Source organism: Eleginops maclovinus, chromosome 10, assembly GCF_036324505.1.
Source record: "Eleginops maclovinus isolate JMC-PN-2008 ecotype Puerto Natales chromosome 10, JC_Emac_rtc_rv5, whole genome shotgun sequence".
Lineage (NCBI taxonomy): Eukaryota > Metazoa > Chordata > Actinopteri > Perciformes > Eleginopidae > Eleginops > Eleginops maclovinus.
This window is the reverse complement of record NC_086358.1, coordinates 3,198,090-3,217,498: the sequence shown is the minus strand read 5'-3', so window position 1 is coordinate 3,217,498 and position 19,409 is coordinate 3,198,090. Positions and strand designations below refer to the sequence as shown.

Sequence of the window (19,409 nt, the reverse complement as noted above, 5' to 3'; positions counted from 1 at the left end):
GATTTAAATAAAAATAAAAGCAGAGGTCATCGCCGCTAGCTTCCCGTCTACATGAGCAGTAACCTTGTCTCTGTTTTTTCCGAGTGTAGAGAGTCCACTAACAATAGCCGTTTGTTTTCATCTTTTTTTACCTAGTTTAGTTTATTTAGAAACAAGGTTACATAACAAATCCAAACTGAGAGGGATAGTTCTACAATGTCTGAATGTCACGACCATTTGGAAAGGCTGATGGATGATGAGGACTGATTAAGCTTCTCACGGTTTCTTAGGGGTCTTTTTTTAGCAATTTGATCTCGTGGGAAAGTACAAAAGCAGCACCCCACTGTTAAAGAGGACACATGCTAATTTTCAGATTTCATATTTATATTTAGTGTCTCTACTGGGACATGTCTCCATGCTTTAATGTTCAAACAGCTCTTTATGTTTCTCATACTGCCTGTGCTGCAGCACCTCTTTTCACCCTCTGTCTGAAACTAGAGCCCAGTCTGCTCTGATTGGTTAGCTGGCCGGCTCTGTTGTGATTGGTCAACCTGCTTAGGTATGTCCCGCCTCTCGGGCTATCGCGCACAATGTGTTGGAGCACCAGCCAAATGAAGCGTGAGTGTTGAGTGCAAAAATAATTAGTCATAAGGCAAAATGATAATTGGTGTGTCGTTCTTGTGCTTCTTGGTAACACCAGGCTGTTTCTTTTATAAATTATAATACTTCCATATCCATCAAGGATTGCTGATGATACCTGGGACATGTAGTTTTTTACTTCTGCAATGTAACTGTTAGGATCTCAGTTTCTGTATTTCTAGTATACTGTTTTATTTTGAAATATATCTGGTTTTGTCACTTCCTGTCTTGTCTAGACTACTTCCTGTCTTCAATTTCCCTCCTGTCTGATTGCCTGATGTGCTCACCTGTTGCCCTGTGTGTCTCATCCCCCTTCCCAGCTGTTTCTTGTCTTGTGATTACCCTCCTCTGTATTTAGTCTGTGCTTTCCTTTGTGTTCTTTGTCGTGTCGTCGTCGTTGTTTCCACGTGATGTCTTGCACCTCCATTTTTCACCGGTTTGGTCACCTTTTCCTGCATTTTTGTTATCAGCTTTTTTATCAATAAAAGCTTGCCTTTTGTTATACGCTTTGTACCCCTGCCTCCTCTATTGGTTCTGCGCTTGGGTCCTTTCCCCAATCCTGACAGTAACGAGAGTGAAATGAGATATGCAAACTAGCACTACAGGCTTAGAGCTGCCGTGTCTGAGGAGTTCTAAGTGAGAACATATATATGTCCTGTACAGAGAGTAAAGGGTGTTGCTTGAAAATTACCCAGAATCTCAACAATCTACCTTGACAGGCCGTGTGTTTAATGAGATACCTGGGGTTAGATCTCTCTCTACTCTATTACACCCTCAGCAAGTCAAGGACAACAACATTCTGTGTGACCTTAGATACTGTCTGAACCATCACCTGTTACTAACCCAGCAGGGCCATTTTATATCCTGCATTAACGTCACAGAACCACATCTCCTTGCATTGAAAAAACTGTGTAAAACATCTTAATAATGACCATCATTAGAGGATTGTAAAATCAGGGAAGCTGTGCATGAAAAGGATCATCTGATTGGATAGATGTGTCTGTTTGTGATTCTGTAATGCAACTTTTTAGCTTTGGGCGTTATCCTGTTTCACACTCAATAGTTTACTCAATAGTGTAGAGGAAATTAGGATTTCAGACAATCACAAAATCATTATTATTTTGTGCCATCAGCGACTGAATTGCTGCACAACAAAGATTAAAGGCAAAGTCTAGCATTGCCCAAAGAAAGGGAACAAATTGATGCAAAAGTTAGCTTTTAACTTTTGGCCGTTAGACTTACACTTCAGATATAATACAAATGGTGCTTAGTGTACATGTGGAGTATCATAAAGGTGTGTTTGCCTCATTGGCTTTTGGTTGAGGAAGTAACTAACTTTGTTGGGATACAAAAATACGTCCTAACTGCACCACTTCTATCTAACCGGTCACACCTCAGACAGGAGCAGCGTGGGTTCCTCTTTCAGATCAGCTCTCTGTTTTGTCTTGAGACTGGACTCCAAAGGTTACTGTGTCTAAAGGAGTAAGTGTCACTTTACTGTGTGTGTGTGTGTGTGTGTGTGTGTGTGTGTGTGTGTGTGTGTGTGTGTGTGTGTGTGTGTGTGTGTGTGTGTGTGTGTGTGTGTGTGTGTGTGTGTGTGTGTGTGTGTGTGTGTGTGTGTGTGTGTGTGTGTGTGTGTGTGTGTGTGTGTGTGTGTGTGACAGACTTACCCACGGCTTTGAGGGAGGTGTACTTGTTGAGTCCCACCGTGCTGTGGTTGCGGTGTGGGTGTGGAAGGCCCTGAGCGAACGATGAGTTATTCAGGTGGTACTGTTCTGGAGAGAGACAAGCAAACAGAGGGAGGAAGAGTCAGGTTTGGGTGAAGAGAAGATGACTTAAGCACCTTAAATTACCCAGCATGCACTGCAAACTAGACATAGTACTCAGATCCTTTGCTTGAAGCGGCCCTAGTATTCTATCCTCTTAGGGACTGAGTTTTCCCTTTCCTGTAGTGTGTTGTAGGTTTAGTGTATGTAAATGGTCTGCATAGGCTAAAAAGTTGTTGCTTTGGTGTAGACAGTATGGTGCATATACATAAACACAGTTATAGAAGATAAATTGTAAGAAAAGGGACGAAGAAATAGAAGAATTATAAAAGAAAGACGATTAAAAAACAAACAAAAAAACGACTAATGAGAAAAACTGCCCGTGTTTCTTCAACCATAACCTCAACATGTACATAAATACAAATGAATTGAATGCAACCACCAAAACATGTAAGGACACCTTTATAAGCTTCATTTGGTCTTTATACTTCCCATTATATTTTGGGGTTGTCTTGTACCTAAGTTCCTACTTTTGCAGCCTTATCCGATGAATAAGTCACGTCTGTTTTCCTGAACACACTCTCAGGTAGCGTCGAGGAATACTCCTTGGATAATTGTTATATATTTACTTACTTTTTAAAAATACTGCTACTTTTAGAGATGTATTTCATTTGTAATTTGTGTTACAAACTTGTGCATGGCACTTAATTGACCATTGATCATTTTCCTGTTCCTTTTGTTTCCACTCTACCTTTGCTGTTGTAACGCTATGACACAATTTCAAGCAAATGTCTAAAGGATCAAATTGGACAGTAGTTGTAGTTCAACACTGGTTGTACCGGGACTCTCAGGTGGGAACGACTACTGTAGAAGCACCTCATAAATTCTGGATAATCAGGAGTTAAAAAGCCCCTCCCTTTTGCCTCCAGGCGGGTGAGTTTGGGTGAGACAGCGGTTAAATGAAGTGAGGCTAATGAACAATGGAACAAACTAGCAGGGAGAGTGAAGCTGCGACCATTAGCAGTAATGAAGTCCATTGATGCAGCCAGAGCCACTGATGTCAGCCCCGAGGACACACACACACACACACACACACACACACACACACACACACACACACACACACACACACACACACACACACACACACACACACACACACACACAACATGTTTTATTTGGTCATTTGGGCTGAGAGGATAGGAATCATTTGTTTTTCTTTAAAAAGTGTAGGTAAGTGCAACGTAATGTGCATGAGTTATATAAGTATGAACGATATGAAGTATATACTGTCTTATACATTCAGACATGAAGGCTAAGATGTAAATCACACGTAGGGAGGAAATCTTGTTTCTATTACAAAGCAATTTAACAGGACATGTCTTTTAACAGATTCTGAAAAGGCTCTGTTGAACGATGGGTTGTACAGTGTGTGTGTGTGTGTGTGTGTGTGTGTGTGTGTGTGTGTGTGTGTGTGTGTGTGTGTGTGTGTGTGTGTGTGTGTGTGTGTGTGTGTGTGTGTGTGTGTGTGTGTGTGTGTGTGTGTGTGTGTACTCCTCAGTGTAATTTAGTGTTGTTGACCTCTCCTCATGCACCAGATTAGCGGTTCATGAGGAGAAAGCCCATTTTATGCTGCCATCATCATCATCATCATCATCATCATCATCTTCCTCCTCATGACGTTGTTGAAGCATCGGTGGAGATGCCAAACTAAAGTGGAATTAAGATCATTTCTATACTGCTATAAAAACCAAGTAAAATCATAGTCAACATCAGAGGTGGTAGAAGTACTCAGATCTGGTTCTTGAGTAAAGTAGAAGTACTCAGATCTGGTTCTTGAGTAAAGTAGAAGTACTCAGATCTTGAGTAAAAGTAGAAGTACTCAGATCTGGTTCTTGAGTAAAGTAGAAGTACTCAGATCTTGAGTAAAAGTAGAAGTACTCAGATCTTGTTCTTGAGTAAAGTAGAAGTACTCAGATCTTGTACTTGAGTAAAGTAGAAGTACTGAGATCTTGAGTAAAAGTAGAAGTACTCAGATCTTGTACTTGAGTAAAGTAGAAGTACTGAGATCTTGAGTAAAAGTAGAAGTACTCAGGTCTTGTTCTTGAGTAAAGTAGAAGTACTCAGGTCTTGTACTTGAGTAAAGTAGAAGTACTCAGATCTTGTTCTTGAGTAAAGTAGAAGTACTCAGATCTTGTACTTGAGTAAAGTAGAAGTACTCAGATCTTGAGTAAAAGTAGAAGTACTCAGGTCTTGTACTTGAGTAAAGTAGAAGTACTCAGATCTTGAGTAAAAGTAGAAGTACTCAGGTCTTGTACTTGAGTAAAGTAGAAGTACTCAGATCTTGTACTTGAGTAAAAGTAGACGTACTCAGATCTTGTACTTGAGTAAAAGTAGAAGTACTCAGATCTTGTACTTGAGTAAAAGTAGAAGTACTCAGGTCTTGTACTTGAGTAAAAGTAGAAGTACTCAGGTCTTGTACTTGAGTAAAGTATAAGTACTCAGATCTTGTACTTGAGTAAAAGTAGAAGTACTCAGGTCTTGTACTTGAGTAAAAGTAGAAGTACTCAGGTCTTGTACTTGAGTAAAGTAGAAGTACTCAGGTCTTGTACTTGAGTAAAAGTAGAAGTACTCAAATCTTGTTCTTGAGTAAAGTAGAAGTACTCAGGTCTTGTACTTGAGTAAAGTAGAAGTACTCAAATCTTGTTCTTGAGTAAAGTAGAAGTACTCAAATCTTGTTCTTGAGTAAAGTAGAAGTACTCAGGTCTTGTACTTGAGTAAAGTAGAAGTACTCAAATCTTGTTCTTGAGTAAAGTAGAAGTACTCAGGTCTTGTACTTGAGTAAAGTAGAAGTACTCAAATCTTGTACTTGAGTAAAGTAGAAGTACTCAGATCTTGTTCTTGAGTAAAGTAGAAGTACTCAGGTCTTGTACTTGAGTAAAGTAGAAGTACTCAGATCTTGAGTAAAAGTAGAAGTACTCAGTCTTGTACTTGAGTAAAGTAGAAGTACTCAGGTCTTGTACTTGAGTAAAGTAGAAGTACTCAGATCTTGTACTTGAGTAAAGTAGAAGTACTCAGATCTTGCTCTTGAGTAAAGTAGAAGTACTCAGATCTTGTACTTGAGTAAAGTAGAAGTTCTCAGGTCTTGTACTTGAGTAAAGTAGAAGTACTCAGGTCTTGTACTTGAGTAAAGTAGAAGTACCAGAGTGTAGGAATACTCTGTCACAGTGAAAGTATTCTAAATGTTCCTCCAGTGAAAGTAGAAAGTACTCTCCTCTAAATGTACTTAAAGTAGCGACAGTGAAAGTAGTCATTGTCTGATTGGTCCATTTCAGAATAATATCTCTGATATGTTTTATAATGATTGATCATTAAAGTGTTCTCAGAGCTGGTAAAGGTGCAGCTAGTTTGAATGGCTTTGTATACTGCAGGGTAGCTGCTGGATTTACTGCAGGTGAACTACAGTCTGATTTAAGGGAGATTATATTTACCATCATTAATCCTAATCTGCCTAGCAACTAAAGGGATTCAATAAATGTAGGGGAGTAGAAAATGGAAATGTAAAGTACACTAGTTACTTAACCTGTCAAACACTGGAAGTCAAGAGGATATTTTACTATGTTTTGTGTGTGTGTGTGTGTGTGTGTGTGTGTGTGTGTGTGTGTGTGTGTGTGTGTGTGTGTGTGTGTGTGTGTGTGTGTGTGTGTGTGTGTGTGTGTGTGTGTGTGTGTGTGTGTGTGTGTTTGTCTTATGCAGTAAAGACGATGCACACACACTTTGACATAGACGTCAGACATGGTTTACTCTCTATATTTTGAATCTGCATATTCCTACCGTCACTTCCTCCCAAAGACACACGGGGACGTTTCATTCTTCATCTTTCTGTTAGAAGATGCCACGCGATGCACTCTCTCCTTCCCTTCTCTCCCCGCGGCTCTTGAGACTGCCTTTATTTGCCATTTCACGCACAAATAAACCCTCTGAGATGCACATTTCCACACAAAACACAAACCATAAACAGAACACGTGTTGACCTCTGCTTTTCTTTGTGCTTCACGGTCATGAGCACGCACAAAAATAACCGAGTGTGTGAGAGAGAGAGAGAGAGAGAGAGAGAGGAATCATCAAAAACTCACTAAGTTTTCTTTCGTTGCTGACCTGAAAATGAATCTAAGTTTCCAATGATCGTTAGCGCTTTTTTCTGAAACTCATTAAGAAAATCTCCAGCAACAACACTGGTATTTTATTGGTACCGCTCACATTTATCCATCTGTTCATCTGCTCATCAGACAACGTCAGGATATTTTGCTCAATTATTTATTAACCTTTTGTCTTATTTTTGAAAGGAAAAAGCCAGCATCAGAAATAACCCTGTTTTTACCCCTTTTTCTTTAGTTTTCTCCTTGTTCATTTCCAGCTTTTATAAAGAAAAATGTCCACTTTTGGAAAGCAAAACTGAGTTGGAGAGAGATCAGCACATTTAAATGCACAACACACTACAGGACAGGGAACCCCCCTGCATAAAAAGCATAAAAGGGACCTTGGAGCTCTGTATTTCCCGCTGACTTCACATGCCTTTTGTCAGAATACTCAAAATGAAACCAGCAGCAGAGATTCAAACTGATTCGTTTTGCAGGAATAAGTATTTTCCCTGTCACGACCCGAGGGGAGAGTTGAGAGTGCAGGGAAAACATTTTAGAGTTTTAAAAGCAACCCTCCTGACAGCTCAAGTTGAAGAGAGGGGGAAATAAGGTGAATGCTGAGTGATCTGCTGCCCGGTCATGCTACTCCTGCAGTCTTCTTTAATAAATAGGTCAACGCTTTTTGCTTTAAGCTTTCTTCCTGCAATGAATCATGTTTGTTGGAGACTTTTGTGCCACATGTTTGCCTCCTGTCCTCGGATAACGTCAGCTGCTCATGTATATCTAAAAATAAAAGGATTCAGGGTTTAAGGAACTACCTGCGAGCCTGATATGCTGGAAGAAGTTAGAATTAAAAGAACCAAAGGTCAAACATTATGCAAGGCCACTTTGTGATGTCACAATGTTTCTTTGGGTTGTGCGACAATTAGCCAATAACCAACCGAGGTAACACCCGCCCCCCTTATCACCTGAATCCCCTCCTAGAGCACCATTGTGGTTTTTTAAACCAATCGTCTCTCAGAGGGGCGTGGCCAGCAGCAGCTCGTTAGCATTTAAAGCTACAGACACAGAATCAGCACTTTGGGCTGAAACAGAGGGGTTTATGGGATGCTCCAATCAGAGACAGGGTCTGTATTTATCTGAGACCTGTGATATATTAAGAAAGAGTATAATAGGGGACCTTTAATGCCAAAAATTCCTAAATTGAAGTACTCATTTTTGTAAGTTCAACAAAATGTACTCAAAGTAAAGTAAATAAATCATTTTTATTTGATATGTTTTTATATATTTTGCATAATTATATTGTAAATATTGTTGCTTTTTAGTGTTTTGGATAAAAAAAGATGTTTTTCTGACTTTGTAATATAATGGGTGATCAATAACAACCTCAATTTGTACTCTTCATTAATAAATCAGTCCATACTCAAGCTTAACTGTAAAATAAGGAACCAAAGTATATCAGTATTTGAATACTTTATATTGAAATACTTAATAAACTACTAACTAACTAATGAGTTTAATTACTGTGTGTTAGTTTTTCCAAACGCCTCAGTCCACCATCTTGTTTACTCTGGAAAAACCGATACCGTCCGTCTGTTTTCTGCAAACCAATCTATGTGCTGTTCCACTTTGTCCTGTGACTCATTAGGGAACATTTTGCAAACTCATACGATGTGGGCCAGATTTAATCCTCAGTCTCTCCCACGACTCTTAGTCACAGGTTTGAAAATGTTTCCTTCCAAATAAAATATGTCACAGTGAGTTTAGCCGTGATATAATATGGAGGTTTGATGAGGATGTGTGTGTAGTTTAATTGACAGAAAGCAGAAGGAGACAAAAATGAGCAGAAAGGCAAAATAACAAACCGAAAAGCACGACCAAAACAAAAACGATCAAAAAAGAGATTCAAAAATTGTCTTCAAAGAGACGCAAAACATCTACAGAGATCAGAAATAACCGAAATAGATGCCCAACCACTACCAACAGATGCAGAATGACTAAAAACAACCACAAACAAAGTTGAAAATGTAAAAGGACCAGGAAGAGATGCAAAACCTCTACGAATATGTGGCTCTTATGTAGGCAGAAGTGTGGGGCCCTTTATATGTCCAGGGGCCTTTTGTCTCGTTACCTACAAACCACAATGTTTATTTAGGTTTAAACGTGAAGCTATGGGAACTTCAACTCTTTCCCTTTTGAGTAGTAAGTAAAATACATCGTACATTTTGGAACGTGATGGTGCAAATGTGATCATATTCTGGTAACGGTCTGAATCCGTGATTTCCTGTAGTAAGTATGATTTGGTAATTACAGACTCAGGTGACGCTGGGATCTTTTTTGTACTCCCTCCATCACAGTTCAATATATTTATTCTTACTACATTAGTCCAACAAACAGCCTTTTTCATCGCAGCCCGTGAGTCCGACCCTGATCAATGAAGCACTCTGGATTAAAGCGTTCACCACGTCACATCATTAGCAGGGGGAGAAATGATGCAGAGCAAGAGATGAGAGAGGAACTCCACAGGGAGGGGCTTTATATCAAACACACACACACGCAGGAAAAAAATGCATACTAATCCACACACACACAAACGAGCATGCACAGTCCGGTGCTGTTTTGTGTGTCTGAATATAAATACACATGATGACACTCTTGCTCTGTACATTCAGGAGTTGCATGTACCTGGAAAAGTGTTCATACTGTATGATAGAGACTGTATAGAAATAGCACGTGCTGCCTGTGGGGCTGCAGCCTGCTTACATTAACATACTAATGAACAGTGTGTGTCTGTATGTGTGTGTGTTGTGTGCCAGTTCTGCACGTGCAACATGCATGTGTTCTACTTTTAGATGACTATTGTTCCATCTCCCCCTCTCCTCTGAGCCTGCCTAAAAAAAAGTCTCGCCAGCATCCAGAGCTGCTCCAAAGATCTGTTGTCGTTTCGTTAAATCTGAATTAGATCATTTCAGTCCGTGCAACAGCCTGCAGGGTCAAAAAAGACTGTCATTAAAGTCAAACTAACCTAAGAAGGAAGGAAACATGTTCAGCAGGTGAGTATATTTGACTGTAAGTGCAGGAATAAGTCCTAAAATCCAGTCAGTTTTTTCTAGGGTTGGTCTTTAGGAGTGTGTGATGGTCTTTCGTGTGAATCAGTTGAACCACCAGTTCCCTGCAGGTGTTCAAGGTATCAGGGGATTTTGAGTTTGAGATTGTGTGTGTGTGTGTGTGTGTGTGTGTGTGTGTGTGTGTGTGTGTGTGTGTGTGTGTGTGTGTGTGTGTGTGTGTGTGTGTGTGTGTGTGTGTGTGTGTGTGTGTGTGTGTGTGTGTGTGCACGCGCTCTCTACTCACCACTCCTGCTGCGCTTCATCCGGGTTGAAACGCCGTTAGCTCGCCCTCCGTTTGGCGAATTCGACGCCACGTCTTCCACTGAGCTCACCTCAGTCCCCTGCTGCTTCAGGAGGTCAGTCAGTGTCCTACACACACACACACACACACACACACACACACACACACACACACACACACACACACACACACACACACACACACACACACACACACACATTTGATGTAAATTTGAGCTCAACTTGTAATGTGCTCTGTGATAATTCACGCTGTTGAATCGTTACACATTTGAATGACAGGAAAAAGAAAGAGCCATAAATACTTCGCACTGAAATCAGGAAGACACCTCACACGCTTCCTTGAAAGTAAATAAATACAAATTATATTCGTCCACATTAGAGTCGTGTGCACAGCTTGATTTAAAACCACTTCCATCTGTCAGAGAGAGCGATAACAAACATCAGCTGCTCTCCAGATGTGAACAGTTGCTCCTCGGAGACGGCTTTCCTGAACAGCTGGATCGCACACAGTCATCATGAGTGGATGTTGCCTTTGTGTGTGTGTGTGTGTGTGTGTGTTGTGTGTGTGTGTGTGTGTGTGTGTGTGTGTGTGTGTGTGTCAAGAGTAAAAGAGATTGTGTCAGTTCCTCTGAGGGATTTGTGTTGATGTTATTTATTTTCTATCTATTTCCACTTCATTAAAGTTACAATAGATCATTGGTTTTGCTCAAACTCATCATTATGAAGGAAATGTGGATCACATCACAATAACTGCAGGAAAAATGACACCATTGGCTCTTGCATTGGTTCCCCATAATACAATTTATGTCACAAATGTGTAGAAACCAAAATGCAGAGCAGCCAGTGAAGTTTCGCCTCCTTTTTTCCAATAAAAAACGCTAGAAATCAGAAATGTGTTAAAAGTCATTGGCTTTGCCGACGTCATCGCCCCTTCTTGCTATTGTTCCCCTGCTGGTCTGGATAGGCAACCAAAAATAAGAATTTGAGAGAAAATGAAACTCAGTGAAACAAAAAAAGTTGATAACTTGCAAACAAATCCTTTGTGTGATCATGTGAACGATGATCAATGTTTTACATCTTTTTAGTTTGGTTTTCTCTCAAATTCTCATTTTTCCTGATACCGAAGAAGTCTTGCTATATCTGAACAACACACATCTAATTACACAAGTCAGTAAAGTTGTAGCTAGTAGGAGGCTCTGAGGAGGAAGGGAAAGTTATACACTGGTCTCTTTCACAGTGGCGCCAACAAAATTACAAAATGGTATGGGATCTGAAAATGTGTCCATTGCAACTTTAAATTTAGAAACACATTTACTCTACCGCCTTTCATCCTCTACATCATGAATAACCAGTGTGTGCTCGCTGACACACACTTCCTTTGAAATTGTTTCATCTCCACGCTGTGTTTAAACGTTTTTTTGTTCTGAGATTCCTCCACGTGGAAAATCCAGTCAGCTGTTTTTGGACTCGGGGCGTTCAATAGCTGAGCGACATACGGCGAAGATTTCCTGCAATATGGTCAAGATGTTTGGACTCAGGGCTGTTTGGATGCAAGAACATGCAAAGGAGTGACACACACACACACACACACACACACACACACACACACACACACACACACACACACACACACACACACACACACACACACACACACTCACTTTGAATAAACACATTTCCTCTCCCTGCTGAGTTTACAGTGTTGATGCTATTCACTCCCTTGATCAATAATTCAAACCCTGGTGCCTCTGCCTCTTTTCGCTAACGATGCTCATGTGTTTAGCCCCCTTTCTGCCACACACACACACACACACACACACACACACACACACACACACACACACACACACACACACACACACACACACACACACACACACACACACACACACACACACAGATATATACAGGTACACAAAACACACACGACCTAGAGTATGACCGACCTGACTGCCAGCGGCGGCTTTCTCACACTTAACCTGCCAAGTAGAATCCCTCTGGCCTCCTCTCTGATCATCTACAAATGTGTGTGTGTCTGTGTGTGTGTGTGGGATGATCTCTGTGAGTAACGGTGTGTGTCCTGCGGGGACTTTGGTGGCGGTATACAGCTGTGTCACATATCCTAATACTGCATGTTTTATCCTCTGTGAGTGCCTCATGTAGACAACTGTGCACAGTTTGTGTTTACCCGCCTGACCTTGTTTTTTAACACTTTGTTTACTGGCTTTTTCAAACATAAAGCAGGTACAGGAGTGCAAGTGCTGTAAAAATAGCAGTATGAGAAAAATAAAGAGCTTTTTGAACATTAAAGGATGTGAACATGTCATAGCAGAGGAGCTAAATACTTATATGAAGCTGAAAATGAGCAGAATATGTCCTCTTTAAGACAGAAAAACCTTTGCATTTGACTCCCAACTTTGAGTTTCCTTTGGGTTTTTCCTGCTTTTCAAAATCACATTTTCTTTCTCATCTTTAAATATATATGTGCTTGGTCTCATTTTTAGTTTTGATTGTCTTTGAATGTATTTTTAACATATTTTTATGCACTTTAAAATGCCTTTTGTCTGAAGAAATCTCTGTAAATTAAGGAGGAATCCATCGTTAAACACAATACCTCTGTTATAAATGTAGACACACATGGTGCATTACTCTGCATTTTGTGGGGGTTGCTCACTAAAGACAAAGCAGATGAAACGAGTCCTAAAAAGGTGGACAATAAAAAGGTAAATTACAAGAAACACGACAAAAAAAACACACATTTGTGAGTTATGCTGTATTTGTGGCACCTTATTTTGGAGGGGGACGTTATATTCAATCAATTCAGATCTTAATCATTTTAGTGTGTGTGTGTGTGTGTGTGTGTGTGTGTGTGTGTGTGTGTGTGTGTGTGTGTGTGTGTGTGTGTGTGTGTGTGTGTGTGTGTGTGTGTGTGTGTGTGTGTGTGTGTATTAGATTATGACGTGAGTCTCTCCCCTTCTAATCGTTTGCATTGCACAACAAAAGGAGTAAATCACTTTCTATCTCCCTCAATTCTTCCCCTTTCATTCTTATTATTCTTTCTCTCTCTCTGCCGCCTCCTCTTATGAATTCAGCCCTAAATCTGTCTTCTTCCGTCCTCACCCCCCTCCCCCCCGTCTTTAAACCATATCGTTTGTCTCCTCACCCCCCCTCTGACTCAGTCGGAGCCTCAGGGCCTCCGCCACTCGAACAATTTGCTGATATGGATTTTTAATCTGCAACAAAAACTGCACCTGTCTCTGGGCGATGTGTGTGTGTGTGTGTGTGTGTGTGTGTGTGTGTGTGTGTGTGTGTGTGTGTGTGTGTGTGTGTGTGTGTGTGTGTGTGTGTGTGTGTGTGTGTGTGTGTGTGTGTGTGTGTGTGTGTGTGTGTGTGTGTGTGTGGAGCTTTGGCTGAGAGTTTGTGCTGATGGAAAGAGAGGAGGGAGATGGCCGTGCGGCTGGTTGAGAGATTAAGCAGGTGCACGTTTGTTCAGAAATGTGCTGCCGTGATCAGATTCCATATACTGGTATCAACCCGAGGTAAGATATTTAAATGGTTTGTTAAACGACACAGAACACGTCAGTTAATACCCCACTGGTGAAAAAAAAACACACTGGTTGCTCACTAGTGTCTAAATGAGACGACTGGACGCCATCATGCCCAACGTTAGCTGCCTTTAGCTTAGCGGTGGTGACGTGAAGTCATGTGACCTGCTTTTTACTTCTAAAAGGGGTGTTAATATCTGGAGATGTGGAACTGTCATTCACGTGTGTTGGCCACTAAGTTTATTTTCTGCAATATTCCTAATGGAAAAATCCCATTTGCTTTTTGACCAGGGAGCCCTTTCCATCCATCCTAACTTCCGGGTCGGCCTATTGCTGCTTTTTGGATCCACGCACCTCGAAGTTGTTAGTAGTTTAACCTAAATTGAAAAGTTTATTTGCACGTCTTTCCAACCATGCAGCTAAGAAGTCACTTATTGACATCACATCCTTAATACCTGCCGAAGTCCATAAAATACCCTCTAGATGTCCCATTACTGATCATCAATTGCTATCTCTTAAAATCCCAAGTGATGTCGTTAATGTCCAGTATAAGATGTACTCGCCTGGATGCCATATTTCCACTACGTATGCATGGCAACATTTCTGCGAAAGGTCACTCATAGCAAAAGGTTTTAAGGCTTTGAATCAGATGACTATTTCTTGGTGAAATTCTCAAATCATGCATCACAAAAGCAGCCTCAGTATCATTTTTACAACAGTAAACACTGCCAGGTATATTTAGTCATCTTTTAATTAAAGCAATAATTCACTATGAATGGACCCCTGAGCTTCACACCACAGCCTCTCGTGGCTCGTTGCTTTATTAATTCGTGCCTCATCTTTTAATTACGGTAATCTTTCTTCCGGGAGTTAGTGATCGTGCAGTTACAAGAAAGACAAAAAATGCAACTATTTCTCACATCATCCAAATATCTTCCACTCCCCTCAAACAAAACATGAAGATAGAAATGAAATGGAAGGTTTGGTGTGTGTGTGTATAAGCGCTACTGAAGTGGAGATTCGTGGCTTGGATCATAAGTAAAAACTAGTTTTGAGTCGTTTAAAGATATGTATTGTGAAAGTCGTTATAAAAAAACACTCCAGTTTTCTAAAGGTTATGTTTTAATGTGCAAATGCTAATTCTGACTTTTGGTGAATTTAGGAGAACTCTACAGAACCAAATAGACAACATTTGTTTGAAAGACATCTACATTTGACAAACAGACATCTAAAAATGAGAAATGCATGAAAACAATATGTTTTTGCCCGTCATTTATTTCCTTAAACGAGCTTTTTTTCTGTTCATTTGCAAAAACGAACCAAGAAAATGTGCAAACTGCATTGTCTAATTTTCACATAAGCATTTATAGAGAAGGATTCCTCTTTTTCTCGACCTTAGAGAGTATGGACTACATGATATTTATATATTCTGTAAGTACATACTGTATGGTTACTTCTCCCAGGACTCATTACTGCTCAGTTATGTAACAGCGACGAGCCTGAGATCATTACCTCCATGTTCTCCCATCACATTACAGCCTCAGTGAGATGAGACTTGGCTAATGTCCTTTAACAATCAATTACTCCACCAAGAACACACACACACACACACACACACACACACACACACACACACACACACACACACACACACACACACTCCACGTTAATATTACAGTAACTCTCCAAATAGAGGAGTCCTCTCTGAGTCTCGCTGCAGAGTGACTCCATCGATTAATTTGATGTAAAATGTCCTAAATACAGAAGTGTACATTTAGGACATATACTTTGTTTCCTGTACATCTGTGTGTCCTGTTTATGCATTAAAGCACACATTATTGATCCTCAAACTGCACACGCAATTGCACTTTCACACACTTTGATCTGTTATTAAAGTTAAACGGTTACGTGTACTGTGCTTGGATTAAATCAATATACTTTATATTTTCCATTTTATGCTAGTTGGGTTAGGGTTAGGGTTTTTACTTCTACTCCACTACATTTCAGAGACCAATATTACAATTATTATTGTAAGTATCATTAATGAATAATATTTCTTAAATTGATTAATAATATTAAAATACATTATTATTATTTATATTCAAATAAAAAAATGATGTTGTAGTATTAATAATAACTAACAATCACAAAAAGTAAGTACATAAAGACATTGCAATTATAGTATATAATATATATTATATTTTTTAATAGAAAATTAATAATACAAAAATAATAACATGTTTTATGTTTATTTATTGTTATTTATTTGTATTTTATTATTATTAACATTATTATTATTATTTGTATTATCTTGAGGGCTATTCTGCATTATGATTTAAGTAAAAATACCACAGTCTATTTCTAGTTTTAAAGTAAAACATCTGAATTAAATGACAAAGAAGCTTCTGTATCTGGAATAATAAACAGTGGCAGATTAAAGTCCCTACTTTAAATGACAGATACAAGTGGACAGATCAGAGATTTCCTTCTGGGTCAAACCCCTCCCCAGTTAAAGACCCTTCATATGATTTATCTATAAAGACAAACTTTCAGATAATCCACTGAAAAGTAAAACGACAGTGGCAGATATATCTCCGTGTCACAGTCTCTTATTTCCCCTCCGTTGTCACTCACCGCTCCCTCCATCGCTCATCATACAGCCAGTCAGTCTCGCTGTCGCTGACAATTACTGATAGAGGAGAGGATGACAACGAGCATCTTAAACACACACACACACACACACACACACACACACACACACACACACACACACACACACACACACACACACACACACACACACACACACACACACACACACACACACACACACACACAGGATACTTCTGCAGGCAGTCCGTACACTGCAGTGTCTTAAATTTATGCACATTTTCATATATTTTAAATAATTTATTTGGAATAATTGCTCTCATATGTTTTTGTCATGAATGTATTATTAACATTAGTATTAGTATTTATTATTATTAACATTATTATTAACATTATTGTGTATTAATATTTATTCATATGTTGTATTCTGATTATGTATTTATTAATATTGATATGATATACTATTATTATGATTATTTATTATTATTATTATTATTATTATTATTAACATTATTATTAACATTATTGTTATTATGTATTAATATTTATTAATATGTTGTATTCTGATTATGTATTTATTAATATTGATATGATATACTATTATTATGATTATTTATTTGTTAAGATTGTAATAATGTAATTGTATTTTTTTTTATTAATTTTGACAGTTATTTTTTGTATTATCTTTATTATTTAAATGAGGTAGACACTAAGGTTGACCAAAACTGATATAAGTATTAAAAATGCTTTCTGTGTTTAATCTGCCTCAAAAACATGATGGCGATTAAGTGTTTACACCTACATTGAAAATCCTATCAGACATTAGAGAGCTGTGATTATAAAACGCATGACAAACAGGATTAATGGTGACGCAAAAAGGAATTTCTCCAGTGTGTAAGTAGAAGCTGCAGTGGGTGATTGTTCAGCAGGATGCAGGCCGGATGTTTTATGATGTAACACTTGTCACCTTTCATCAGACCTTTGTTTTTCTGTTGTTGATCTGTAGCAGACTCACAGTATTTCTGGCCTTGTGATGCTGCAACATACTCACTTATCTTATGTATTGTTTTCTTGGTTATTATTCGTCTCTCACTGCGAAGTTGAAGAGCATCTTTGTGGTTTTGCTAGCATGCTAACATGCTAACGAGCTAACACGTCGTCTTTCCTTCTCTAGCACAGAGGTTACCAATTGGATTTTTTGAAATGTAAAAGTGTGCGATACAGTTGTTTGATTATTTATCAGGTTTTAAGTAGCCTTCACTGAATAGTGTTGTCTGGATTTATATATATTATTATTATAGATCAGTTAATAAATCCAGGCTGCAACAACAGCGTTTGTGTTTTCATGCTAACAAGCTAACTTCTGTAGCTTCCCTTCTTTCACATTCATGTTTTTGAGCCTCCTTGAAAATGAAATAAAAGTGTTCCCTGGTTGATCTTCCAGTTCTTAAGTACCCAATTAAGTTAATTGAGTTATTATTCAGCAGTTTGAGGCCATATGAGTGTTATTTTATATACTAACTAGCTAAGTTTTTGCTCCCTTCTGTCTCCTTTGTGATATTTCTTTACTCATCCAACTTAAAGATATGCAGTTTTGTGCTAAATTAAAAACATTTCAATTAGCTTACACAGTCATCTTGGGTTGGTTTTTAGCTGTTACTCAAGCCTGTATGAAGCTGTAGACAGATGGCCCATTATAAGTTTGGGAGGCGGATGAAATGGAGCCACGGGGACTCTGTGTCAGCTCAACGTATGAACTTCACTGTTGACTGATATGACTGTGACAGACACAGATTGTTCATCTTGGAATCAGCTATTTTATACAGCCTTAGAAGATGGAAATGCAGCCTTCAAGGAATAGCGGATAAAAAATCTGCCAGTAGTTATTTCAGGGTCTTTCACTTCATCCCGATAAACAGACTACAGAGACAAACAGCAAATAGACAAACTCGAGTCAGTGGGCGCTGACCCAAGAGTGAGTTAGTGTTTGTGAGAAGAAACGACTAGACAGAGGAAGGTAACGCAGCTGCAGGGGGGGGGGGGTTTTGTCACATCTGAGTCACCCAGGAAGATGTCATCCTACTTTTACTTTGGGAGGAATATGGACAAAGCAGTGACGTATGCGCATACGTGTGCACATCTCATATACTTGCAGGCACACATAGTGAGAGGTGAGAGAGAGTGACAGCTCAACCCGGGAGGTGATCACAAGGCAGGAAATGTGAAAAAGTGGAGCAGACAATGAGGAAACTTTGAGGGAACTCACTGAAAACTTTTGCTTGTTTTTATCTTGCATGTATTTAGGGCTCAAGCTGTTTTGTGTGTGTGCTTCCTGCCTCAAGCGTCTCCTTAAACCAGAGGAAGTCACAGCGAAGCTAGTACATGAGAGGAGGGGCTCATCAGAGGATTGCAATATATTTGTGTATTCACAAACTTTTCAATGCCTGTGTGTCCAACTTTCTTGCTGTGCTTGAGCAAGGATGGAGTAATCATCATACAGTATAGGGGTTTGTTGTTGGGTTTATTTCTGTAAAACTGTAAGTAAGATGTTGCATGGCGACCCATAAATCTGAATTTATCAGAACAGTGTGATCTGCTCTTGCAGTTTCCATAGTAACATCTAACAAAGCACTACTTTTTGTGCAATTTAATGACAAATATCTTTGGATATAAACTATTTTCTTTCTTTTAAATTAATTTAATCATTGCATAATACGCATAATGAAAGAAATGTGGTGGACTTAGACAGATGGTTTTTCATTTAAAGAGGACATACTATGCTCATTTTCAGAAACTTCCTCTGGAGGGAACTTTGGGATTTTAGCCTTTGCAGACCATTTACATGCACAGAAACCTATATAAGATAAGATTCAACTTTATTGTCATTGCACAGAGTACAAGTACTAGGACAACGAAATGTGGTCTCTGCATTTGACCCATCCTAGTGTTAGGAGCAGTGGGCTGCCATTATGTACGGCGCCCGGGGAGCAGTGTAGGTAACCAGTGTCTTGCTCAGGGACACCACGGTGGCACTTGGTCTTTCGGGGACTTGAACTGGTGACCTTCCAGTTCCCAGGCCAAGCCCCTATGGACTTCGCCACCACCGCCCTATATAACACACTACAGGAAAGAGAAACCCCCAAAATCAGAATAGTGCCCCTTTAAATATTGCTGAACACTTTATATATGACTTAGATGAATTTGTTCAATCTGAGAAATAAGCATCCAGTGTATTTAAGTTTACAAAAACCCTCAATGAGTTTATTGTGTCTATATTTTTGGGTACCAGTTCCATAGAAGACCATCCATACAGGGATTATAAGTTGAGTAACTAATGGCCAATCAATGATTCATTAATGC

General features: G+C 39.3%; 1 protein-coding gene across 1 annotated transcript in view; it reads right to left on the bottom strand.

Annotated features, from left to right (window-relative positions):
* Positions 1-19,409, bottom strand: part of shisa8b (shisa family member 8b) — a 31,810-nt gene that overhangs the window by 4,740 nt on the left and 7,661 nt on the right. Inside the window, 2 exon segments of the mRNA XM_063893949.1 lie at positions 2,289-2,393; positions 9,878-10,002. Coding sequence (XP_063750019.1) covers positions 2,289-2,393; positions 9,878-10,002 — 230 coding nt within the window.